General features: G+C 37.7%; 2 protein-coding genes across 2 annotated transcripts in view; one reads left to right on the forward strand and one right to left on the reverse strand.

Moving 5' to 3' along the window:
* Window positions 1-16887, forward strand: part of LOC139140899 (transmembrane protein 98-like) — a 50559-nt gene extending 33672 nt beyond the window's left edge. The window contains exons 4-6 of the mRNA XM_070710367.1: window positions 108-257; window positions 11807-11866; window positions 13407-16887. Of these exons, the coding sequence (XP_070566468.1) occupies window positions 108-257; window positions 11807-11866; window positions 13407-13659 (463 nt within the window). The 3' untranslated portion in view covers window positions 13660-16887. The remainder of the gene's footprint in view (window positions 1-107; window positions 258-11806; window positions 11867-13406) is intronic.
* Window positions 16888-21442: 4555 nt separating this feature from the next.
* LOC139141308 (formimidoyltransferase-cyclodeaminase-like) overlaps window positions 21443-27833 on the reverse strand; it is a 32606-nt gene continuing 26215 nt past the window's right edge. The window contains exons 11-14 of the mRNA XM_070710934.1: window positions 26780-26820; window positions 25272-25410; window positions 24615-24710; window positions 21443-24386 (exon numbers count right to left, since the gene is read on the reverse strand). Coding sequence (XP_070567035.1) covers window positions 24300-24386; window positions 24615-24710; window positions 25272-25410; window positions 26780-26820 — 363 coding nt within the window. The 3' untranslated portion in view covers window positions 21443-24299. The remainder of the gene's footprint in view (window positions 24387-24614; window positions 24711-25271; window positions 25411-26779; window positions 26821-27833) is intronic.

Consider the following 27833-nt stretch of genomic DNA (forward strand, 5'->3'; position numbering starts at 1 on the left):
CTCTTACTAGACATAAGTTTTGATTCTTCCTTGATATTAATAAACATCTGATATTTATTACGTTATTAAAATACATGTATCACAAAATGGTAACTCTTTCCTTGCAGAGGCCTCATGCCGCATTGTATAGAAATTTTGAAAACTTGCAAGCATTTAACAGAAAAGTTAGTAGCTGTGACGATGGGCAACTCAACAAATCTTAAGACACCAGATTATTTGCAAGATGTCATAGTGGTGGCAAAACGAATCAACCCAAGGTAAGTGAGACAGCAGAGAACTACTGTGTAGATTTGGAATTATATTATATCATTGTGGCAAATACATGTATGCCAGTGTGTGTCATTCTAATTGGATCAGAGCTTTACGGCTTGTGGCTTGTGCTACATGTTTGGGTATCAGACCCAAATGTTGTGCATATCTGTATTTGAAATTCAAAATGGCCGCCATCCCTCTTTGAGGAAAAAGACATTTTTCGATTTTTGAAAAGCTAAGATGGTTAAAACTGTTCTTACTCAAAGATCTTAAAAGTGATCCCTCATAAGTGTTAGCCCAGAAAAGTATTGTGAAAGTTTGAGAGTCAAAATATCTGTCCCAAAGGTGCATTCTTACAAGCAAAGGAAGTTACATTGTGATATCCCCTGATTATAATGTAATTGCATTGTCAGTACCGGCATCCTTTTGACTCTTGTCCATGACCTAAAAATTCCTCTATAGCTACCATCCTGTGTCACTTTGGTATGGCATATGGCAGCTCGAATAGTTACATAGCCAGAATGTGAATCTTTCACTGACTGCGTTGCTGTGTAGTCATCACTGCAAAATAGGAAGAGACAGGTTGTTATGTTAGCGACGCTATCTGATCCAGACTGATAAATAGGCTGAAGATGAATAGTGCATCAGGAAATAATTGGTGAAAAGTAGGCCAACAGAAACGAAACAGATCAGACACTTCAGTGAGATTAATGTGGATTAGTGTGTATCTTTTACCTCTTAGTCTTATATCGATGTATCATGCATCTTTTTGTTGTAATTTTTGCTGGCTGTTGCATTCATAGTGTAAATTTCTTAATTAAACAAAATAGACTGGAAAAAAAATTCTGTCACCAGTTGCTCTCTTTACAACAAAGGGAAATTTCAATGAAGCATATAAGTACGATCATTAAAGGGAACTATTCATTAATGTTGCAACCAGGAGTTTTAAATCAGGAGACACTGTTTCCCCCCAGCATTTATTTTTGGGGACATTTTGCACCTTTTTGGGACAACATGCATCAGTTGTCAATCAAATTATGTATTATTTTATTGTAAATTAGTTCCATAAAACTAAATTCAAGCTACCTTGACTGTGTCACTATGCTTTAGTTTCAGGCAATTGTAATAGTATACAGTATCTGCCTCCAATCGGAGCTCAGTAGGACTACAACCAAGTGCAGGATTTTAGTTACTTTTAATCACAGCTTCGAAAGTACATAATTATAAGCCTCAAAATAATTATGCAAAACAAAGACCATTATCAGTAACAGATATTACTTGCAGACTACACCCATTGAACACAGTTGACAAATGAGTGCGCCCGAGGTGACCTGCAGTGCGCAAGAATGCGGGACAATGTGTTCCATTTTGGGGACATCGTTGCAAAGTTGCCTGGCTGCAACACTGATCCATGAATTGGACTCTTTTGGTTCGGGGAACACATCCTGTCAGTCAAACAGTGCCATCTCAATATTGTGAAAGCTGTAACAAATTTACATTTACCAGGAGCAAATCTTTACAATGATGATTGCATATTGCTTTTCTCAGAGGAGACATGGTTCTCGGGGTCTCTGAAATTTGAATATGTAAATATCACTGGTCATGGTCTTCTAGTCTCCAAATAGAGTTACATGTAGTCGTAGGTAACTGGTTGGCAAGCCTTCAGTAGCTGTGACACAAACGTGCTAACTCATGCTATTAAGGTAATATGCACCTCGAAAGTGGAAGACTTAAACTTTTTAAACTGTTTAAACAGATGCTCAAACTTTCCTCAGTGAAACTTTCAACCATTCTCTTACCGAAGCAAGAATAAAAATCAGGGGTCACCGTGCAAACTTTGGTACTAGAGAGACAAATAACTTGCGATTTCTCGATATTTGAAATTCAAAATGGCCGCCATCCCTGTGTTAACTCTATGGGAAAAAATAAAATTTTCGATTTTCGAAAAACTATGACGGTGAAAACTTTTCTTTCATCAAGAGCTTCAAAATGAGCCCCCACAAGTGGTAGGTCAGAAGAAAATTGATAAAATTTGAAGGCCCGAATATCTGTCCCCGAGGTGCGTTCTACCTTAAGAAGAGAAAGGCTGTTATTTCCAGTCTTCTATGTTCATGGTAACCAGGATAAAACATTTACCATGATGCAGATGTAGTTTAGAATTTCTTTGTAAATATCCACCAGGAACATTAGTCCATACACTTTTATGGTAGGTCTTTTCTGCATGATCTGCCAATGAGGCTCACCATTTTCAATGGCGAGGGCAAAACAAACTGAAGCTTGGCAGAACTTCAATAGGCCAAACCCGGAATTCGAATCGACCATCGACCACGGTACAAACAAAGCCATGTGCGCAAACGCGCGCGCACAGACGTACGTGTATTTCCATACGCGTTCAGTACACATGTGGGTTTGTTTGTACCGGCATCACGTGATTATTTGGGCGTACTGAGTATGTAGAACGGCGTACGCATCGCGTCCTTTTTATTCCGGAGTAGAACCATTCTCATTTTGTCCAGGAATGCAGATCACAAACAGGATGCTATGTTAGATGAAATTTAAAACCTGAGTGAAACTCATTCAGGGACACAAATTTAGACTCTCAAACTTTTGCGATTCTCTACAGATTACCACTTGTGGGGGTTCATTTTAAGGCTCTTGGTGTAAGAAAACTTTTCACCAGCTTAGTTTTTTCGAAATTCAAAACTTTTATTTTTCTCCCTAGAGTTAACACAGGAATGGCAGCCATTTTGAATTTTAAATATCAGTAAATCTTGAGTTTATATTTGTTTCCTTTGTACCAAAGTTTGTATGGTGACCTCTGATTTTTATGCTTGATTTTGAAAGAATGGTTGAAAGTTTCATCAAGGAAAGTTTGAGCAAAAGTTTAAGTCTTTCATTTCGAGGTGTGAACTACCTTAAAAACCCAATGTGCATTCTGGAAGCATGGAACTAATGAGATAGATAGCCTTAATAGTGTGATATCTGTTGACTCTTGATAAGATCATGATGACTGTGCTCTTTGAATTGGCCCAGTGATGTGCTTTATTGACCAGGTGACCCGAGGCAGTCCTCTCTATCTTACACCAGTCATCCGTGTCAATGCATTCTGATGAACCCTGTACATGTACTTCAGGCCTTTAATTTCCTGTACAAATGCCTTCCTCCATGACAAAAAAACCAACCCTTCTGCATTCCAACTAGAGAACTACTGACCAGTTAGGCTGTATGGATAGTTGCCATTGGCCAGTTTTCAGCCAAAATATATCCTAACGTCCAGAGTTAAAAAAATGTTAATAATACATGTAGACTTCAGTGTGGACTGCATCTGTCGGTGTTGGCAGTTGTGCTCAGTCATGTTTTGCAACGTATAGCAACACATACATACAGGGTATCTCAAACTCTTTCACAGCTGATCATTTGCTACACAGCCAGACAGCCTCTCCAATCTGTTACTTATGCTGATGTGCCCTCATGCACAATCCCTTATGGTTCAATACTGCTGTAAGCGTAGGAAAAAGTGGAAGTTGGCAAACAGAATGGATAGCGCCGAGTTGGGAGATGGATTTCCCTCACAAAAGTCTCAATTAATTCAATAAACCAGCATCGATGGCTTCCAATACATATCTGAATTCATACCTGCTATCCTCTTTGCTGTACGATTCAAGGTGACCCTTTCTAACAACAACTGCCATACATTCATTGGCTCAATCAGCGTACCCAAATTTAAATGTTTTAAGCGATTGCTGACTGGTGGTAGATGGCCAACCACAGCAACGTTACTTTCCAATGTACTGTAGCTGTATTTCAAAAAAATGAAAATTCTGTTCCCAACTTCTTACAATTTTAATTAATGCATACAGCGGCCTTCGCCGTATATTGAACCACGAGCGATTGTGCCCTCAAGGGTCTGGCTCGGCGGTACCCAAGCACAACATGTAGCGAAACCAGATGCCAGATCGCTGAGCAGGGATACACCAAGCTTCAAATAAAGGTTGGATAGGGCCACATGTGTTTTTGAGTGTTGTTTATGAATGATTTTGTGTATGAATGCAGCGGAGGCTAGCCCAGAACCTGACTGCAGTTAACTCAGGAAGGCACCTTTCTTGATTGACACATCTTTCAAGTTCCTGCCTAGCCCTCTTCTCCCCCCTCTACTGTCTATGCTTGCATCAATCAATCAATCAATCAATCAATCAATCAATCAGCAAAGTTTATATACATCACCAAAATCTAAAAGCAATGCTTTGCTCTGTGACACTCAATGGCTAAACCACACTGTACATGCTCTCGAGAACATGTGCATTTTCATATTTCTTTTGAAAGTTTCCAAGTTTAGGGATTCTCTAATGTCGAATGGTAGTATATTCCATTGTTTTTTAGGTGCAGTGTATGAAAATGCTTGGGTGGCCAAGCATTTTCGTATTTCATAATTCACTATGAGGCAGGCAATGTTAAAAGTTTCTCAGTGGATGAATGGAGTGTATGACTTGGAATATAGGGCTTGGGTGGATCACTGATGTATGCAGGAGTCTGGTTGTGAATAGCCTTGAAAGCAAAATTTTGTAGTCACTCCTGAGACAAACTGGTAACCAATGGAGATGGGTGAGAACTGGGGTGATTGGCGCAAATTTCCCGTTGCGTGTGATTATTCTCACTGCAGCATTTTGAGCTTGTTGTAACAGGCCTATTGTGTTATCTGGGAGTCCATATAGAAGTAAATTACAGTAGTCAAGTTTTGCTGTCAAAGTTGCATGTATTAAGGTTTACCCCACCATTGCTGTGCTCTGAAAAATCCCTGAAAGAAGATTATGAATTTATTGTAGGCTATGCAAAGGCTGAAAATGGAAGGTTGGGTTCTTTGTTATGTGCAGATAGACAAAGTAATTGTTTGGCAAAGCATAGGTTTCCTTATACTTAAATTATTCACTGTAATGTCAATCAGTGTTGCCTTGTTAATAACAGTTACATTGTAATGGGGTGAAAGTACTCAATAGCCTACAGTATATCTATTCAGTGTCTTTATGAGTTATGAATAGGAACAGAGACAATTGCTCAAGCTCCCATTAATATTAATTGTTAGGGTGATGCTGGTAAAGGCATGCAATTGCCCCTATTTGCTGACGTGATTGCTGCTCTGCTGTGAATAATTTCAATGACCCACTACATGTAAACATGCATCTCAAAGGCTAATGATACTTGACAGCAGTGCATGTATCGTACCAGGGTATTGTCCAGCGTGACAGGTATTGATGATTTCTCATAAATATCTGTGTATACAATTTATTGTGTACAAATTTATAATCAAGGATCATTTATTGTGTTGTTAAAGGGTATCCTCTGTATTAGCTGTGGGTCCATAGCTGTGGTGTTTTTGGACAGGATTTCTGCCTTTCACGGGCTGGTTTTGACTTTTACGTTTTTGACCCCGCCACCACAGCTATGGGAATCTCCCTAGGCTAATGTCCATTAACAGCACGCTTATCGCATCTTTGTTCGGCGATATTTTGAAAAGTTTCCATCCACATTACAATTGCCAACACTCATCAACAGCTTGGTTACTAGGGCTTACCAGGACCAGAAATCCACTCGAAAATCACCAAACTGTCGCCGTTTTTCCAGCATTTTCGACATGACTACTCTGAAACCGTTCTGTTTTCTGGCATACAAGTGATGGACGAGGCTCAGCGCAGCGCGTCACTAAAGTCACGTGAGCAGTCACCTCTCAACTTCTGAACTCCGGCCACCACGTTACATGCGTTATGAAGTTTGCAAGGTCATCACTCACGTGACTTTAGTGATGTGGACGTAAGTACTGTGGACGTTAATCTTCGTAGATTCCATAGCTGTGGTGGCAGGTTCAAAAACAAACATAAAAGTCAAAACCAGCCTGTAAAAGGCAGAAATCCTGCCTGAAAACACCACAGCTATGGACCCACAGCCACCTCTGTATGTACTGCAAAAAAATTTTGGTAAAGCTTTTTCATAAAAAAAGGATAGTATACATTTGTACGATAAGTTAAGGGGTCGTTACAATCAACAGGTTCCATTGGACAGGTAGCCTTTTGTGGCAGTAAAGTTACGATGTAATTGTGCAACTTTCTTGTATATATTGAATCTTTCCAACACTGAGTCATGGATTCAACATTGGTGGATGATGTTACCTCAGCTGTACCATTGATGTGTGCTTCTCAACTACATAAATTGTCTTAGAAAAATCTTGGACATTTTTATAGATTAGACAAGGCTGCAGTTTTGTGACTGCGTCCATAGAATGTCATGCAAAGGTTTGGTTATGCATAACTTCACAGCATTGATCCGGGAATTTTCTGGCTGAAAACAAACAGAAAAAAATTATCAGACCATGTAAATTCTTATTACAGGTTACACAGACTAATCCCAAGCAGTATTGCAACATTTTTCTACCTGTTGTAGTGACTCCTTACATTGTTGGCATTCACCGAAAGTCTTTGCAATTTGTAAAAATTTACCAGCAATCTTGAACACTCTCTGGGAATGAAAAATTTGTCATTTAGCTTAAATGTATACATTTATTTACCATTTTCACAGACAGTTGTGCTGAAATTTATTCAAAATCAACCGTACGTTCCAGGAGAAAGTAACTTCCCTGCATGTGTCACGAGGAAAGTTTCCCTGTACATATAGCCTGTGACCGATAAAGATAAACCATTGAAAAACTTGGCAAAGCAGGGATTATTTGGAAAACTGGACAAAGCAGTGTATAGTCAGAAGTTGAACTCTTGCCAAGGAAGTTAGCAGTAAATCATAACGTGAAGTGTGTGGATTTGTAGAGAAGGTCATTGACTGAGTCACATCCTGCTCTAACTAACTTTCCATGCAGACTTCTTATTTATATGCAAATTAATCCATAATAGTTGTTTTGGAAGGTCATCTAAGGTCAATTTACTCTATAAATGTATTCATTTATGCAAATTGTACAAGTGATTATTGTGTAAGTATGCAAATGAACTGATAATGACTTTAATTGTCCAGTAATAAATATTCACAGGTGCAGCATTCCGTAATGCTTTCTGGAAAATGATCCTTTGTCTTTGGCTACGGTGTTGAGACTGGTCCCTGGTTCTCGCATTAGCAAATGTGTCAACAGCCTATTAACAGTTTGTCATTCTTTTGTTTTCTATTGAATATTTCATCAAGTAAATAATATCTATATTAGATAAATCTAATAATTGAGCGGGGGGGTTACTTGTGATGATATTCTTGTGCAAACTATTATGACATCCCTGAGTGACTGACGTATCAGTGGATCATAGTCTGTGAATATTGGAAAGGACAATAACCCTAAAGTTTTGATACCAGTGATACAGGTGTATTCACTGTCAGCTTGTTCTGTAAAATGAGCATCTGTGCGTCTTCTCTATAAGTACGTAGGAATATTAAGTACCAGCCTTGCAATCACAGTGCACAGTTTGTAATGTTGTTATGTACAAATGGATCATTAATTGGACTTAAGTTGTGCAAGATAACACTAGATATTACACACATACAACCTGCATTGCCAAGTTCAATGCTTTTCAATATGATGCTGTGACTAGGACAAGACACCGTATGTTACAGACAAAACAAAAGTTCTGGAAAGTAGGTCAAATGTCTTAACTAATGGGGACTGTAAAAGTGTGATGCAGACGACAGGATGGAGCTTTTAAAAAGGGATACTGACAACAAATTCTTACCCTAGGTGTTTGCTAAGTTTCATGACCAATCACACATAGTAAGAGGAAAAGTGCATGTCTGCCAATCACAAAAGCTCACATAGCAATATTCCAGACTCTCGTCTAAATGTCTATGTATCAGTGGTTCCAAATTATGTAATCAATATATGTTTCCTCATATTTACAAATATTTAGAAGATTCCCTCATGTACAACTTAGCATTTGAGTAGCCATGCAGAATGGAGGTGTGGTCTGTATGTCTAATGCTTTCTTTCAGCGGATCAGTATACGTGATTCATGTTCATCATGAAATTCATGTCGACAAATGGTATTAAAATATTACCAATGTACTAAAAGGACAAAAAATCTCAGGGACTACAAACTGCTAGTCTATAGAAATTACCCAGCTTCAGGTGTCGGTGCATAACGTGATCCGTAACACATACCAGACCTGTACAATAATGGAAAAAAGTTGTCCTATTTCATGGAAAAAAAAGAGCGTTCACAGGTCACAGAATCCCCTCCAGCAATGTCTGTGCAAAGTTCACCTGAGGGCTGTTTACTTTTCCTTATATTTAATGACTGCCGCTGTGCCTTCTAAAAACAGCAGAAGTAATGCCTGTGCAAACACTGCACACAATGAGCACAATCGCCTCATATTTAGCAGGCTATATACATGTCACAGTGTGAAAGTAGGTACTGTGAAACATATGACATGTTAGTCTGTGTTTGATTACGCAGCCGCTACTTCTGGCAATTTCATTCCCCTTACTGTTTGAAGTGAGTTTAATATCTTCATAGGCGGGGAGATGGGGGTGTCAAAAGAGTTTTGTCCGTGGCTAGGGAGTCTTGCAGTTGAGGTGAGTGAAAGGTGAAGGTTGACTCGGTAGAAACAGAAATGAATATGGACAGTAGTTAACCACTCATAGTAATATACGAATTACATGTACATGTTTACAAACTGTTTCACACAATATAGATGCATGGTAGATATATGTTTCTCCATTTGCCATCATCTGTGGCTATGTTGTTGCCTGATGAACATGTAGGATAGTGTGGAAAATTGCCAAAAATAAGTGTCTATCTCTGATGTTTGTTTGTGAATGGATATTGCAATAAAAAATAAAATCAAGTTCTTGTTTGTGTAGCTAATGGAAAATTCCAGTGACATTTGTTACTGTCAATCTTTCATGTGCTTTCACAAAGGAAATATATGGGCACAATTAAAGACAAATACAGGAAACCTCGACATGTAGAATTTCTTGGAAAAATAATGGAAGTGTTGCTTCATCTGGTGTTTATTTCACACATGTTCTCAGTTTAAAGAATAAACCCATCAGAATTAAGAGGGTTCTCAATAATTAAAGTTGACATATGACCAACTTAATTCCTTCATTTTAGCTGAGATACATTCACTCCCTTGCCCCAGAAAAGAAATTTCTCATAGTAAATGGAAAAATCAATGAATTAATGAGACACTTACCTGCACACACGCTCGTGCACATTCTGGATACTGTACAAGTCAATATATTAAGTTAATTAATTAAAGAAATACTGAGACTTAACATTTTAATCAAACTCAACTGATAATGAATTCACTTTTCAAGGTGATAAAACGTTTTTAAATATACATCTGGCAAGAAAAAATACTCCACAGATATTAACAATGAAAAAAGTGTGTCAGCTCCCACCACAGATAGCAAACAATATGGCAGTCATATGTGATTTTGACACATGCCAAAGGAAATGCATCTCTAAAGTGAAAGACTTCAAACTGTTTCTCAAACTTTCCTCATGGAATCTTTCAACCATTCTCCTTCAAAATCAAGAGTCACCGTAAGTGTTCCCTCTGAGGTTTTGAGAGTGTGCGCAACTTGAGATACGCCTGATTGCCTCACAACTGGGTCCGTTCATGTATATGCTAGTTTATTGAGGTATGTCACAACGTACAATGAACGTTGGTGGCAACTGCGCTGCCAACAGGCGCTAAACTAGAAACGCGGAAGTAAAATCTACGCTGAGATCGCAAATTTGCCCTGAGTTTAATATCGTTTACAAAACTAATACCGATTGAAATGACTGAGACTGCACAAAACATGAAATTTCACTGCGAGAGCAGTCGGAGACACTGCGCAATTAGCGCGCAAATAAGCCTTAGCGGGAACACTGCAAAGTTTGGTACTAGGGAAACAAATTACCGACGATTTACCAATATTGGAAATTCAAAATGGCCATCATTCCTGTGTTAACTCTATGAAGAAAAAATAAGATTTTTGATTTTCCAAAAATGAAGATGATGAAAGTTTTTCTTACTCTCCAAGGGCTTCAAAATGAGCCCCCACAAGTGGTAGATCGGAAAAGATTTGGAAAAGGTTGAGAGTCCCTATGTTTGTCCCTGAGGCGCATTCTACTGCAAATGTGTCATTTCTGACCAAGAGAAATCATCTTAAAACATAGCAAAGGTTGTGTTAGTGTTGTGTGTGACAAAAAAGGTGAAAAACATCACTTCCCCCAGTTTCATTCATACATGTAGCTAATAGAATCATATCATACTGTTGTCACACAGCAGGCTTTTCTCGTAAGTATTTCACGTCAGATTTGGACAGTTACCATTCTCTCTTGATTAATTTATTGTTTTCCCAGGTTTTATTTAAACTTTATTGCAGCTCTGGTTAATAATTGATCTGCATCTGCTGTCCACACAGAATTGTGTCAGAAAATTGTACATGACACTTCTCAAATAAATTTTCAGAGACCAGATAATTTAGATATCGCAACAAAAGGAAAGAAAATTGCATGAATGTACGATGTGTAAAATATTTCAGGAATGCTCTGTATTGACGTGTACTGGTGTCAATCCACCAAAATAAAATACCTCTATGAAAATAATACAAGTTTTGTTTGTTTAACACCAACAATTACAACCATATTGATCAGTCATAGTACCGTTTGGTCATCAAATACCTGTTAGTTTGTGTGTAGATGAGACAGCAGGCTGTGTAAATTGTACACCATTTTATGATAACTTGTGTGGTTAATCAGTGGCTAATATTGTCCCACATACATCTACAGCAGTTACACATTTTCTAATAGCAAAAATGAATTTTTATTTCAATGGCTCTCTTTTGTACATAACCCTGGGACAGAGTTCAGTTGCTGATGTTTTCACACTCTCAGACAGACCATGATACCCAGTTTGACTTTTTTTATGACATGTCCAAGACTTAGGCGTTTATGGTTTCTTTGTTGTGTAGTAGTAGCCTATGTAGGACAGATATGCATCTAGGTATATAGCTGTTTGGGGTTTGGTGTTGGGAGATTTGACTCTAAGGGATACACTGTATAGACACGCAATATAAGAATAAATAAATCACACTACACTCACTGTCATATCACCCGCCATATTTCTTTCAGCTATTCACATCAAATTTTAAAATGTCATGAAATCTTTCAGCAGCATTGAAGCTTTTCATGACTCTACATGTATCTAGCCATTTAAACGACAGAAAACAAAACAATCATCAACATCAATCATTTACATCAGCAACAAAAACTTTCATGCACACAGATTTTTAGTGATATTTGCATGCCAATAGTTGAAATTTCATGGAAGCCAATTAAAACTGTACAACATCCTTGGTTCCAATTTCAAAAAATTCTCAGAATTTTTAAGCCGTGTGTTTGTATTTCAACAGTGACTCCATGCCATTGCGTAAACGTTAAATCTCTCTGAATCTGTTGATTTGAAAAAAAAAATCTTATTAGGCCACCTGTAGACATGTGTATCAGTGACAGCAAATGTCATTAACATGTACATGTAGTGGTATGCTATAAACATTCCTTTGTTTCTTGTTTGTTTACAGGGTTGATGACGTAGTTCGCTGTCTGTATCCCCCACTTGACCCCAAGCTCCTCGAAGCCAGGTAAGCCCATAAACCTATCAGGACATCACGGCGGCGTACTTGAGCGGATCGTGCGATTTGCGGCAATGTGCGACTATTGTGTTGCAGGAGTTGTACAGTGTGCCCCTTTCATCCTACATCACTGAATCCTGTAACAGTCGCCATGATTGAAATCGTCGTTGTACGCGCCATTTTAATGGCTGTTTGAATGAGTTGACCAGTATTTCATTATTGCCTGAAATGGTGTGATCCATCAACATTTGCAGCGTACATGCTGAATATTGTTGACAGATTGTTTATTGACATGATCTGTGCTGTCTGTCGGTGTACGTGGTAAAATGTATCAGGAACAAAGATGGCACATATCTACAGTGATATTTCATGAAAAACATATTTTAAATGTAGTCGCAAAGTAAGGATTGAGTCCTGGGCAGAATGAGTCTTTCAGTACGTGATCTAACATCAAGTACCCAGAATCTGAAATGTTTGAGATATCAGTGGTTTCAGACCGTAGCTGCTTACCTCTCTGAATCTGTCTTTTTAAGTAGAAATTTGATTGTGTCATTCAGTTTGAAAAATATTAATGTCACTTGATTGATTTATGCCCGAAATGCCCGTTTTGTTACTGAGCTGTCATCAAAGTGAAACTGCTGTCGACAGTTTAGTGGGACAGGTCAGGGCTAGTGCCAAACCAGATAGGCAAAAAAGTCCTGTAACCTGGCTTGAAATAGCTACATGTAAAATAGGCCCCAAATGTGTTTTGTCAATGAATTGTATTATCTGTAAAGCAATATAACAAGGAAACATCTTGCCAGATAGTGATGCAAGCTTGTTGGTGTGTCCTCTTTTCATGACTGTATTATCAGAAAATAGGACACTAAAATAGGTTGCTTGATATCTTTGAACAATTGAGATTACTAGCCCAATTAAAATGTCAGAAATTTCAAGCCCTCAGAAAACTATAGAGCAACCATTTCAAGGGCCCCTTTGAAGAGATTTAGATGGCCAGGCAGCTCCACTCTGGTTTGAGCGCAATCTATTCTTGTATCAATGACGATACAAATGAATTAACCCATAGCACAAACTTGCAAATTACAAAGCTTGTATTCTCAACAAAATTCATAAATGGGGTTTACCATATATTTAAGCATAATGGCAATTAGCTCCACCCTGTATGCCATTCTCTTTCTATTATAATAATGATAAATTTAATATTTCTAGACTACACCACACCTTTGCCTTCCAATTCCTTCATGTCCAATGCTTTCTCTGTTGTCAATACATGATATCATATCTCACTTCAACATTTCCTGGTTGTCCTCTCTGTGTTATGTTGTTATTTTCTGTTTTACAAGTGTCTTTCCATCATTATGGTGTAAAAATATAAAGTTCAGAAACATCAACATATTACAGTGCTGTAAACTAACAGTTACTTCGATGACAAATTGTGTGATAGTGAGAGTCGGTGGTAGTTAGGGCTGTTGATGCTGTATTTCTCTCTACTTGCAAAATTGTACCATACCATAAACGACTGAAAAAATCCTATGTTTTTCTTTCGCAGGTTTACTGCCTTAACACTGTCCGTGGGACACCTGGCCCTGGTCACCAAGAATGCATGCATCTCCCCGGAGAGCATGGTTTGGATCGACGACTCCCTCTCAAAAATGGAGGAACACTTGCAGGTGCTGCGAGAGGCTGCCATCGCTGATGAAAACACAGACTCCAGGAGTTACTCTCTGTCCTCCACAAACTCCCATCAAGCCATGATTGACAGAACTGACAAACCAGATGAACTCATAACATCAAATGCCTGATTTTTTACAGAGAATATTTATATAGCTACCGTAACTATTTATATCTGAATTTCTGCACTTGATGTTGTTAGCAACTCCTTTGTGATGTGCCCTTGTTGTAAAGAAGACAAAGAATGGACTCCAACAACAAAAAGTGCTATTATGAAGAGAAAATTGGTCTTCACTTTTTACTGAAGAGACATTGACATTGAACTACTGACAATGGGCACAAGAGACTTTATGTGTTTTGCACTGCTGTCACAATGGGCATCTACCAATGAACTAACTGCAAGACAATGGATAGGACACAGAGTTACCAAATCACTCATAGAAATATTACCATGTGCAGTTAGCTGATGCAAAATAATGTTTTTCCCTGGAAAAAATATTTCTTTCTCTGTTCAACGTGGTAAAGTACAAGGAATCTTTGTGTAAAAGAAGCCGCTACTGATGGAAGAAGTTTACACTCCGTGCTACTGGAAGGGAAGAAACTTTTACGTCTCCTCTGTGTACATGAATTTGAAAGTTATCTTGTTCTAAGTCTTGACGGTTACATTATGTTCAATTCAAATGGAGCACTTGTCTCATGGTAGCAAATCACAACCCTCCCATGGCCAAGTTTAATCCTGTTGCACACATGTGTTCCGTCAAACACACATCCTAGAATGATAGAAATTCAAACTCAAATAACTTGCTGTTCTCAGCCCTCCTACCAAGAAAACAATTACAACAGCTTGTAATATTGAAGCGTCAGAGTTGCTATCTTGTCAAATTATTTTGGTTATTGTTGTTTCACGTGAGCAACTATTTGTGGTGTTCCGCTGACTGAAAAATGCCAAATGTCAGTTGTCAGATATCAACTCCCTCTCTGCTTATAGGTATAATGATAAATGCTGTGATGACATAATTTATGGTACATACCAGAAATGATGTCATCAGCAAGTTGCCATTTCATGTGTATACGCAAGGTGCTAGATGTGAGTATAGCTCTGATGATTGATAATTCAACATGTTTCAGTGAGCAGAACAACATGAATAACTTCTCAGATAAAACAAAAGTAACTGAAATAATGTGATAATTCAAAAATAAACAATCAGTATTTAGGCTACTGATCAGCGGACATCTAAGGGATGATAAAGGGATACTACTTTTTCAGGATATTGAATTTTGTTAAGTGTATCTCTCTCATTCACATAAATTTTTTAAAATATGGGGAATTTACCTATCGACATTTGTGAGTGTGATTTTGATACTTCAACAATAAGCATCCATATGCAAACTATGGATTGGCGTTGAGTTCATGATGTTGACAGATGAAATCAAATGAAATTTAGTGCAAATTTGCATTTGAAAAAAGACAGTCAACAGTGGTACACAGTTTGAATTGCGAGTCACAGAGTACTTGCCTGCGTCTCCGCCAGTTTAATGAGAATTACTCGCGACTTTTTCACAGGAGTTCACGGCATGCAAAATTCTTTCAGCAGTAACTTCCTGTCGTGAGTGTTAGGTTTTCCCTCCATTCAAGATGCCCGGATCATGAAGATGAAGTGTTGTCTAGATTGTTGTACAGAGATGGAAATCACAACCAGCGTGTAATTTCAGCTTTAGTCTGTATTTGAATTATATGATTGCATCCGTAACGCATGGTAAAATGCAACTCAGTTGTATGTTATGCAATGCAGAAGTCTTGTGAAATGCTAGTACATTCCAAAATATTGTGCCAAACAAAGACCTAAAACTTCCCAGGCCTGTAAAAAAACTTTTGACCCCTTTGAAGAATAAGATGTTTTTATTATATTTTATAACTATTAGGTGATCAAATTTCACATTTGCATCTTGTTGAGAGGCAATCAAAGTTATAAGTCTAAAAGCAAGTGTAGGAATTGTTTATGTCATGTGTTTTCTAAGTAGAAGTCACTAACTCTCATGTTCTGTAACCTGGCCACCCCCATGTCCCTGTGTAGAAGTCCAACTTCACCAAGGCAAACAAAGGGAGTTGGATCAAACCATTGTTGTAAAGGAGCCAAGTTCTTAATGATGTGTCACTTCTAGAATATTGGGTTAAAACCCGAGTCCTTCAGCTCACCTGTGAAGGAACTAGTTGTTCTAACCTTTAAGAGACTCACTGTGAATCTGAAATCAAACGTTAGTGGGTTAATGATAATGTTAGCTGTGTTTTTTATTGTTTTGTCACTGTGAACTCAGATATTTTAGAGCAACAATTACATAATTTTGAATTTTGTCAGGATCATCTGTGAATTACATTTCTGTATGAAAATGTAAGTCAAAAATCCTACACGATGCCTGGCTTTGTCTGTGTATTTTCACACCAGTGTTAAAGAACGTTATCTTTATTTGTAAAATCTTTTTTCTCTCTCTCTCAATGCAATAGAGTTAGACTCATTTTTCACAGAGATATTTTATTCTTTTTTTTTTGGTCAATTTCAATTTGTACATATATTTTGTTTTTGTGAAAAAGTGTATTTGCATAGGGGAGAGAATGACGCTTGAGAATCAAGTACACAGCATGCGTTTGCCAAAAGATTTGTGGTACTGCTGCAATTAGTATACTGCCACATCTGTTGAATTTTCTAGATTAGATATTTTGCTTTTACATACGGCTTTGGCCTTGCTTCTTGTATATTTTATGAGAGATTTTTAACATCTTTGAAATTACTAAAACAAAATTTGTATAGAAAAGAGAAATTTTTAACAAAATGACCTATCGTTGCTTTGTATTGAAATCAGTATATTGACAAACTAAGAAAGTACATCAATTTTCGGGTTATTTTTGTCTTTGATGCCAATCATGATCAATCAGAGTAATTTGATGTACAGTTTCTTTCATTACGCATTGCATTCGTACATTACTTTGCAAACAGAGATCCAGTTCTGTCAGGACACCCCTCCTATAAATAGTTAGCTTTCCACCCTTACTTCAGAATGGAAAGTTCCAGCTATCCTATTGGACAAAGGAAGTTGCAAATGTCTGTCTAGTCGGTTTTTTATTTAAAGGTTGCAATGCAGACCTGAGACAATTTTCTACATCAGTGTTTAGATGTTACAGTATAAGTTTATGAGTAGGAAAAACACACTACATAGTTTGCATTGTGTCTGATGAGGTGGACAAGTTGTGTGTCCTCAAAATGAAATACAGATTTATCAACTGCACAATAGTCTCATCACCCTGAAGATTGGTCATGTTTTAATAGCTATCAGCAAAGAATAAATGCCTGTGAAATAATTGATGAACACTGTGTCTGCATCTATCTATCACTCCTGCCCATCCATTATCCTGTGTGCAAACCTTAGTGACAATTCCAGTTCCAAAGTGCATCTTGTGACATCTCTAAGCCTTAGTCAGGTCACTGAGAATCCTGTTAAATATGGCAGCCTTGCCCTACTGCTCTACCCTGATAAAATCGGGGTCAGAATGCACCACATCCATGCGAACTTTGCCCTGTGAACCTTGCCCCATAGCCACCATGACCTGAATGTCTTGCATGTTTGATTCAGCCAGGCTTTGCAGAGAAAGTAGAGGGCATGTGCTTCTCATGGAGCAAGCCAAGCTGAACACACAATAAAACTTAAAGGAGCACGTTTTTTATCATTTTGACTCTCGGTAGCAAATCTAATAACTGCACCAATTTCAAAGGAAAACAAAGTACTAAAATAAAATTACAAAGTCAAAATCAACAACTAATGCAAGAACAGGGATTGAAGGCCGTTGTTTTTAAGTACCTTGACATTGATTCAACAGCTGCTGCTTTGAACTTCGCCAGGTGATTGATTAAACTAGACTGACAAAATTATCGGTTTGTCTGTTAAGGTGACTCTTGACCAGCAGAAATAATTCATAATTATTGTTACATTTACGGAATCTATCGATTCCTGAACGCAACTGTTATAGTACAATTGAATGATTCTCCCCTCTGTACAATTGGACAAACGTTTAGGACGCTATTGAATGTCACCACCGCACTGAAGGATGTAAGACTTTGTAAGATGATCCAGAGACGTAGGAAGCAAATCAAAAAGTGGGGGAGGTTATATTTGCATGAATTCATAAATTTTGCATATAATTTACATTTTATTAGCATGCAGATACTGTATAGCAAATGTTGGGTAAATGTGTGAAAGCATTGTGAAAACAAAGCTGTATTAGAGAGATTTCTATGATAAAAATATCGAAAAAATGCTAGGATGCTGTCTCGAATTTAGTAACAACATTCAGGAAACAAAGTTGTTCATTGTCATGAATCAAGGGAAACTGATTTTACTTTTTGCATCTTTTCATTGTTGTTTAGGTATGACATGAGTCAATTTCCAATTCCAATTTTCCGGGGAAAAACTTTCGGGTTTTGGCCTCAGGGTTACCAAAAATGAAGATTCCCAGCCCTAAAAGCTCAGTCTCACTGCTTTCGTTTATGGTTACCATGATAACAAACGTTATATTTTTGTTCAATGATTTGGGAATAAGTTGGATCGCAAAATACCATAAATAAATTCTCGCAAAAAATAAGACTGACAGCACTTCAGGTTGAGCTACAAAATGCTATATAGGGTAACATGTAAAGTAACTTGGCGTCCCCTGTACGTTTTTATTACTTTTTGTGGCTGTTTTAGAATGTGTTTCGTTAATGTATATGATAATTAAAACGTCAGCTTTTTATAAAATCTGACGCAGAACTTTACTGATTGTTTCGCGATAATCTGGCTGCTGCACCTGATCGTATATCAGAACGGGGACCAAGTTCCATCATGGTGATTGTTTTCTTCTCAGAAAAGGCGGTCTGGTCTGAAATGGTAGAATAACGAGAAACTTAAAGATATACACTTTTAAACGGTTATATCGCAGTTAATTTGTAGAATTGTTCTGCCGATACATGTGAATGATATACACATCTTAAATTATATCTAACATCATAGTACGTAAGCTTACATGTGCAAAAATAGTGCGGACTTTTGAGTTTGATACTTGCAATGGCATGCTTGTTTTGTTTGAGCTTTAATTTGAAATATTTGTGTAAAGAAAATCGACCGTTTGAATCAAAATGTAGACTGATTTGAAAGATGGCTGTAATATTTTGTGTTAATAAAAGGAGCAAAGGTCCATGGAAACGATCGTTAGAATGAGTGTGAATTTCTGCAAACACCACTGGGGCGCTATTTTCATCACCTAACTCAAACTTTCCGTGGTTTGTTGCTCGCTCGAAAAATTCATCAGTCGTCAACCTGACATTGACCTAATACCTGTCAAGAGGATTAGAACTGCTAAAAGTTTATAAATAGGAAACTTTAGTTCAACACTACTGTCTAGTACTGCCTATGGGAAATTAAATTTGTGGTCTCATTCCAGTCAGGAATGCAATTTCACCTTGAGAGCGCTGTATATTTTACACGACGTATTTGCTACCCGGGATTGGCGCAAGTTTCCAAACACAGGAGACCACTTCAATCTTCAAACTTCAGCTTCCAAAAGTCGTATGCAATGCGAACGAAGTATATTCATTCTCGCGAGCCAGAGCATAATTTCCGCTCCGGTGACCCTACGCCAGGAAAACCGAACGGCAGTCCTCGACACTAATTATACATATTAAAGAGAATGTCAGCGACAACTGGGCGATCAGCGGATGCTACACAAAATTAACAAGAGAGTAAACAGATGACTCAAATTAAACCACAAGAGAACATACAACAACAAAGCCGATTTTGCACAGACAGTAATCTGAAAGACTTGTCTTTTTTTGTTACGAGAGTCAAAGATTTGCTTCAATTAAAGGAAAAAATGAATATAACAGTCATTTCAAAACTAAAAGTGACAACATTAAAATTTTCGTTGCAATCTCAAACTGAAAGTAAGTTGCTGGAAAGTAATACATCAGGCTCACGGTCAGTGTTGAATGGCGCCCTCAACGCTTCAATTAATCATAGACACTGCAATGGTCAAAGGTGATTGATTGTAGCCCTGCGTACGATGCTGTGTGTTCCGCTACAGCTAATAGCCCCGCTCACCACATCACATGTGGTGAGCGGGGCTATAGCTGTAGCGGAACACACAGCATCGTACGCAGGGCTAGATTGATTGATGTCCCGGGACGTGTTTTGTGGCTGTTTTATACTTTTGTAGTTATCTTTTGGTCCCGTTTGGCCCCGGTCAGGTATCAGAGTTAACCATTTAAGGTATTTGTGGCCCGTTCGGGTTCGTTGGCTCAGTCCTTTGTAAGGACACACCATATTTGCGGGAAGGGGTAGACTGGAAGACCTGTCGCTCGAGGGCGCTCTCTACGCTCCCCTCTTACGGGAGCGTCCTCGAGCGACGGATCAAGGGGATATCATACCAGAATTGTAGCGGTATTAAAACTGCGGATACCGAACAGACAAAGTTTGTCTTAAATCCTGTCAGCAGGAGAAATATTATGAATGTGATGTTGTAATTAGTAACAATTTACGATTTCAATAAATGCAGTTTGTACATTCTTATATTTTCCTTCTGTAAACTGTGTGCAGACTACAATGAACAAGTCATCGTTGATGACACAGTCCCCACTTAACCACTTGTTAATGGGTACTTTGATTACAGGTCCTCAGAGAGGATAGAGTCCTCTTCATTAGGTCTGTGATAAAAATGCTTTTGAATAAATTCGCTTGATACATGTCTGAGTTGTAGTTCAGGACATGAAAAAATCGTAATAAAATGGCCACATGGTGGCCATATTGGATTGTATCACAAAACAAATCAATGTGCATATGTGACATAGGTCAATGACCTTGTACCAACTTTGATTAAAATTGGTTGAGATATGCCAGAGTTATGGCTTTGTACATGAAAAAATCGTAACAAAATGGCCGCCTGGCAGCCATATTGGATCGTATCACAAAACAAATCGAGGTGCATCTGTATGACATATGAAGTAATCCTTGTACAAAGTTTGAATGAAATTGCTCCAGGCATCTCTGAGATATCTGCGTGAACGGACAGACGCACGAACAGACGCACGCACGCACACACGTAAGGACATGACCAAACCTATAAGTCCCCTCGGACGGTGTCCATGGGGACTAAAAAACCAAGCAAGCAAGCAAGTTAGAAAGGGACAGAGACACTTCTGTAAACTATGGATGGCATACAACATGGACAGTATCATCAAAACACATACAAATGCAACTCAGCATACTCATCACACAATTTTTTTTATTTTTTTCTTTATTGCTGTACAAGATTAGCAGCTTTACTCTATACAACAAGGCACTCAGATTGTATTATAACTGCACACACCAGTTTGGAAAACGGATCGTACAAGCTTTAAATTGTATCATTGGACTGAAAAGCAGGAATGACTCCTCTGATATGAGTGTGGGGATACAACAAGCTGGGTTAGCCAAGAGTTAGACACACAACTGATTTACCATAAAAATCAAGGGTCAGGGGTCATCACTGAAATGCATACAGCACTCTCTATGGTCCTGACTTCAGCAAAACGCTAAAAGCTCTTGCAATTTTTTTTCTTCACAGCCTCTATCCCAATTTCAACATGATCAAAAAATACATGTACTTGCAAAAATGCCAACTGTGCAGATGTTTTTGCTAAGGTTTTGTAAGACCGAGAAATGAAATCCTGGTGAGGATTCTGTCATTCTAAATGTGACCTTGTGTTGACCAATCGAATCCTACTAGAATGATTCACCGGGTTACAACCTTTACAAAAACACTGTACGTAAATGAACAGTAACTAAAGTCTAAATATTTTTCTGGTCAAGTCAAACCAAAACAGTGCAGATTATCAAAGCCCTGGTGAAGAATTAGTCATAATTGGCAATCACTTTCTAATTAAAGTCTGAATCAATCAAAATACATGCTGTATGTGCAATGTCTTTACAATCATCCATAGATATATACATCGTATGGTTTCTCTCTACTTGGTCCAAATCGTAAAATTATGTGAATGGAATGACAAGTACTGGAATGCAACGGGAGAGATCCCCTGAGAATGAGAAACAAAAATATGAAAAAAACCCTTGGGTAAGAAAAAGGTAATGATGACAAGGGCAGGGTTTATTTTGATATATTGACCAGCACTTGTTTATGATAAGCATAAACATTTACGCTAACTTAACCTCCCATGGAAATGTACATCTTCATCAAAGCATACAAATACTGGCATCATGATAAGCAGGTTAGAGTTTTACAAAGTTAGCTCTTTGAAGGCGGATTTCTAATAGATTTTTAGAACGTCATCTCTTTGGAATCTCAAGGTTTTGCCTGAGGAATTCCTATTTTGGCATAAAATATGCCATGGGGAAATTTGTAATACACAAAGTTAATTGCCGATTTCTCTAATGTGTCGGAGCTGATCTTGCTGTCATACAAATGCAAAGTGTCTCAGAGAATGTCTTTGGCATTTTTCATTTCAACAGGCATGTATAACATGTTTGGATTGTTTGATCAAAACTTTGTTTTGCAATAGACATTGACAGGGAGCCAAAACTGAAAAACAATGTTGATGAATTTCTTGCATACCTGGAAATATCACTGGCTTCTGTATTATCATAAGCTCTATGGTCAATGATTCATTGTTTATAGTCATGATTTATTTGTGAAGGTACATAACAGCGGATCACACTTAGCTCCACTTACAAACACCTTGGATCTTCTTTCTTCACATACTCACAGATAAATTTGAATTTAGAATCCAGTCCCCCAGTCCCCCCTGTAGGGAATCAGTCTTGGCTGGAAGAATATCATTTGTATTGATACAAAAAAAAAGATGATGTGGAAATTAACAACATGGTGATTTTGGATTTTTCGGAGAGTGACAGAGTATAAAAATCCATAGAGAAATATTACAAGGCTAAGATGAGGCAAACTAGCGGAAAAACCAAAAACATAAAGTAAGTTTTAAATAATGAACAACTTAAAAAAAATAAGTAATATACTTGTTTGACAAGCAGGGTTTACCAAGGAATAATAACATCTTTTAGCTTATAATCATGTAAAAAAATAAAATAAAATTCCAAGACACAAGATATCAAAGAAATCCTCACACATAAAACTTAGTAATGAACACAAGTGGGTGAACTAACAGTAAAAATCGCTAAGTGCAGTTGTAAAACTTCATGTCACATTCTATTTCACCCACTGAGGGCGCTATACTGACACTGCAACACATGAAACATGACTCTATTAAAATATTGAATACCTATGACTGAAAATATACTTCTAATACAATACTGACACACTCCATTGTGGATGCAAGCAGTTTCTGAAATACCCAATTTAATTTTTTGTCTGCAACAAACAGACATAAAAAAACTGCATTAAAAAACAAAATATTCTTCTTCTAGATCCTGATTTGATCTATAACTTTGACTGCTGCAGAAATACCTTTTGGCCGATATGTGACTTTTTAAATTTTTTTCCGCTTTTCTCCCAAGTTTCACATGTAAATTTCAAACTACAGTGCTGTGGCATCATAAAATAAAAGATATTTGAAGAAAGTTTAATATTGACGGAAAATATTACATTGCACATTGAAAATAAAAAAAAGGAGAGTTATAAAATATTATATGAGTATTGTAAGGCAGTTGTGGTCGACAGATGGGCTGTATCTGACCACCGACACTTCCAATTTGAAAATTTAGCAGGAAATATCTTCTTTTCTGAACTTGAACTCAATGTTGTTTTAGGGGAGGTTGCATACATTTGAAGATAACCTTTATGATCAATCTTTATTTTGAACCAGAATGTGATGTTTAGTCAAAAATTGCATTATTCTCGCGAAAACTTGAAATCTATTCGACGTGATGACTGGACGCTCGGGTCATTCAGAAATGAGTAATTCTTTCCATCCATGATGAACTATCATTTTTGTGCATTTGGAAAGTATAATTCGAAAGATTTTTGTCCTTTTTGGGATTCAAATTACTGCAAATACTCCAGTCAACGCCCATACATTAACATAGCATACACCACTCTGAAAGCATCAAAAACCTGTTTCTGGTATAGACAAGACAAAAAAGCCCAAACAAACAAACAAACAAACCTAGTAACCATGGGGACGACAAAACTGTGGAGTCTAGCGGGCTGTGAATGGTGAAGCCAAGTGAATGCAGCCCAAGGCTGGTCTTGAAAATGTGATAGAAATTAAAAATTTTACATGAAGCTACACATTTTCAGCAACACTTCACATAGTCTGGCTACAAAAATAAAGTTTTGGGTATTAAAACACTCATACTTGCAACACTTTTCAACTTGTTCAAGTATTCCACAAGTTTAGTCACATCAAGTATTTTGGCTCGTTTGATAATTAGCAACAACAAATTGGACTACAGTGCACCAAGCAATCATTGTTTTTCTTAACATGGGTTGAATTGTATCTCTTGAATGAAGCCTAAACTTATCAAAAAATCTTTGGAAAGAAGCCCAGATAAAAGCTATTTTTATCCTAGCTATACACGCACACACACACTAGTGATGACCACCTTATTAACATGAAGTGAGTATCAATCAAATGTTATCAGCAGTAAGACTTGTTTCCATGGAAACATGCATAGCAAACTGAACAGATTAGATCAAATTTGCATGTTGACTCCTCAGCGATGTTAGCTTGTTATCTATTATCTGTTAATTCATCAAGGGCACCCAAGACGTCTTGTTCCGTTACTCCTTCCTTTCTTCAACAACCTTCAAGACTTCAGCACAGCTTTCTTGAGCAAGTTTCAATGCCTCTTCAATGTCTGTTTTTGCCTTTATTTTGAAGGGGAATAAAACAAATGAAAATTACAGAGATATTCAATAAAGTGAATAGTTACTTTGTATCAAATGGTAAAAAAAAGTGAATTAGCAAAAAAATAAAACTATAATACACACTAGTGGAAATGATTACAGAAGCTACCATGCATACGCCAGCAGTTACTTGTCTGTTCATTATGGCAATCATATCGAGGCCCTGTGAAATAATGACAGAATTCTAACCTTGTTTTTAAACTCTTCATCCTTTAGATCTGGTAAATTGATCATAACATTGTAGTAGGCGCCCCACAGTGCTGTCTCCAGAGCTCTAGCACCAACCTGTGTGGAGAGGCAGATCAAATGAGAAGAGAGAGAGAGAGAGAGAGAGAGAGAGAGAGAGAGAGAGAGAGAGAGAGAGACCTGGCTGAGATGAGAATGGGTATGTCATTCAAATCACTTGGTAACTTGTTAGAGCAAATGAGTCTGGCATGAATCTAAAATATGCAAGACGGACATGTGCACAGTCTCTCAAATACTGATTAACACCCATAAGAGACATTGAAATGCCACTACCGGTATATACTTGACATAACAGACACGCTCAATGTAGAAATAATGCCACTGACTATGTTCTTCAGTATTGAACATCAATGCTTTTAAATCCTTTGGAGTGGGGATAGGCGTGGTGAGATTAACAAACTCATTGCTTGGTGTTTCTACTGGCTGAGAGCATTTCAATGCTATCATAACATTCAAGGTCAGCAAAGACAAACAGCATCGCAATGACCAAAGACCTTGGGCACATCTGAGAGAATAAAACGGTATGAATGACCATATCAGGAGGTGACACAGACACAGCTAGGTGATGTTGATGTCAAGGCTACTTCAATGATCTCGTACCTGTACATCTGATCTACACTGTATATTGCCCTTGGCTGCAAGGTCTTTCATGGACGGCCAGCATTTATTGATGGTTACAGCCACGTGCATTGGCACTGCCACGGCTGTCTTCAGTGAAGACTGCATACACTGTTCCCGACTGCAACGAAATAGGGAAGAGGAGAAGATACGATAAGCTGTATGATAAACACGGCATGAAAACATCAGTCATAAGATGGTATACACAACTACACTTCAAGCAGTGAATGGCCCTCTAGATAAGAGTTTCACCAAAGCCATAACATTTCTGCCTGATTAGTCTTTGGCTTTTGGTACAAGAACAATTATTCTGTGCATTCATTTATTGAACTGCTTCTTTAACACTTTACAAATCACTTTCAATTGGCAGGTTGCGGTAATAGTCTTCACCTTATCTAGAACGACACCACTCCTTGGAGTGTGAAAAGAGCCATGTTTTAAATGACTGCAGACGGCATCATGGGAAATCAGTATCACCAATCATTTCCATTTTTTTTACAGTGGACACTTGATATGTATTCAAATTTGTAAAAATTGGCAGATATAAATTTATGCAAGAATTCTAAAAGTTATAACATTATCAATAAAAAAACTGAAAACTGAAATGCAAAATGATGTTCTTTTTGACAAGTAATTTCATTACTACGACACTAATGCACCTTAGTTTTATGGATGAATAAAGAAATTTTTCTTCAACAGTTGCTCACAATTGGTGACTTGAGGAAAGTCCTTTGATTTGGTGAAAATCACATTATGTATACAAGTGAGAATGTACTAGATACAGGTAAAATTGCCCAATAATATCAGTTTTCTATAACGATGCTTTGAGAGTATGGGTGCATCCTATTTATGATTGTGGATTATGTGGTTATTACAACAATAGTGCAAAATAAACATTGGTGCAGCACATCCTCAAAAATGAAACTGAGGGTGATAAAACGATTTTTATGTCCAAGTGCATTTTTTGTGGTATTTTTGTAATAACCTTAAGTTATTATTATCATACATCTCGCATTTATGACTGAACCATCCAATGGACTGAGCAGTGACCATTGTCATGCAATGTCACAAAATATTTTCTTCCAATAAAAGCGGCATGTGATTTGGGATATGCCTTTCTGACAGCCTGTGCAAATGTCATTACATGTACAGCATGTACAGAGCGTACGACAAATCCTAGCAATATTGTCCAATGGGTCCCATACAGGCACCAATAAAAGATACTGTTTTGGGGTATCTGGAAATGGTTAACATTATGGAATAGGCGTTCCATGCAACTTTTTTAAAGACAAATGCAAATTCTATTGTTCTCGATGGTAGATGTATAATAATATGCTCATTTCCGAGTCATGACAAACTTAACAAAAGCAGGAAGCAAAAATCTTGTTCTTCCAAATCAGAATATTTCTAGCCAATTTTCTATGTCTGTGAAATATCAGTTGATAAAAAAATTTAAATTGAATACACATTACAGCAGCATATACTTACACTAGCTTCTCTTCTTCACTACCCTGGGTAATTTACAAGCAGCCTGCGAATGAAAAGCATAAAATCTGTGTTTGTTGTAAGGGGCAATGGATAATTAAAACACACGCACTGTAAATACAACTAATTGCATTTGGCCTCAACCCCCTCCCCTGAACAAAAGTTTGGAAGTGCGATAATCCAACCAAGCCTCATTCTGTATCAGCACAACTACAATCAGTAATTACGTTGCTATGAAATAACTCATACGTCCCCCCCCAACATATACTCTGTCTACAATTAATTTTTGTTCACGCCAACTCAATGACACAACCGATAGAATGAAATGAATTGAAACAGTATATCCAAACTGATTGTTATGTTATTTTACTTGTGCACTGATTCACATGTATGTTAAAAGAATGCTGGCGTAAGTGCCTGTACCGCACTGGCCTGGTACATGCCAAACAACCCTATAGTGCGATATTTTGTGATACATAAAAACATATGGCAAGATGTTGAAATTTAAAAAAATGTAGTGTGATTTTTGCACACGGTAATCGAAATACAGCCCAACCCCCTGCCCCCCTAAGTGCAAAAGTTGCGTTTGCTGTGCATGTGTTTTAATCATCCACACTCCCTCAGTGTCTATTTTTCTACCTGGCAGTAATCTGTGACTTTCCCTTTTCAGGTACTTGTAACCTTTGAACTCTTCTCTCCACACAAACACCACCTTTGGTATATGATAGATGTTTACATATATATGCACTTAAAGCGGCAGTTCTCTCTCCCTGGTTCTCGCATTACTGCTTGTTTACATTGACTATGCTGTATTTACATGATTTGTGTCCCTGTTCTCCTTTGAAAGCTTAAGTTAATCAGTATGCTTGTAGATCACACTGATAAAAACCTGCCTCTTTCAAGTATTAGAGTACGACGTTCTGGTATACCTGTACACATACACACCCTCTGGCAGTTTTATAAGTAACATGACATTAAGGTAATGCAAACCATTGATTTTCTGGTCACTCACAAACAAAAAGCCAGTAAATCTACATTTTCAAGGGCTCTTTTCCCTCT

Source organism: Ptychodera flava, chromosome 9, assembly GCF_041260155.1.
Source record: "Ptychodera flava strain L36383 chromosome 9, AS_Pfla_20210202, whole genome shotgun sequence".
NCBI lineage: Eukaryota > Metazoa > Hemichordata > Enteropneusta > Ptychoderidae > Ptychodera > Ptychodera flava.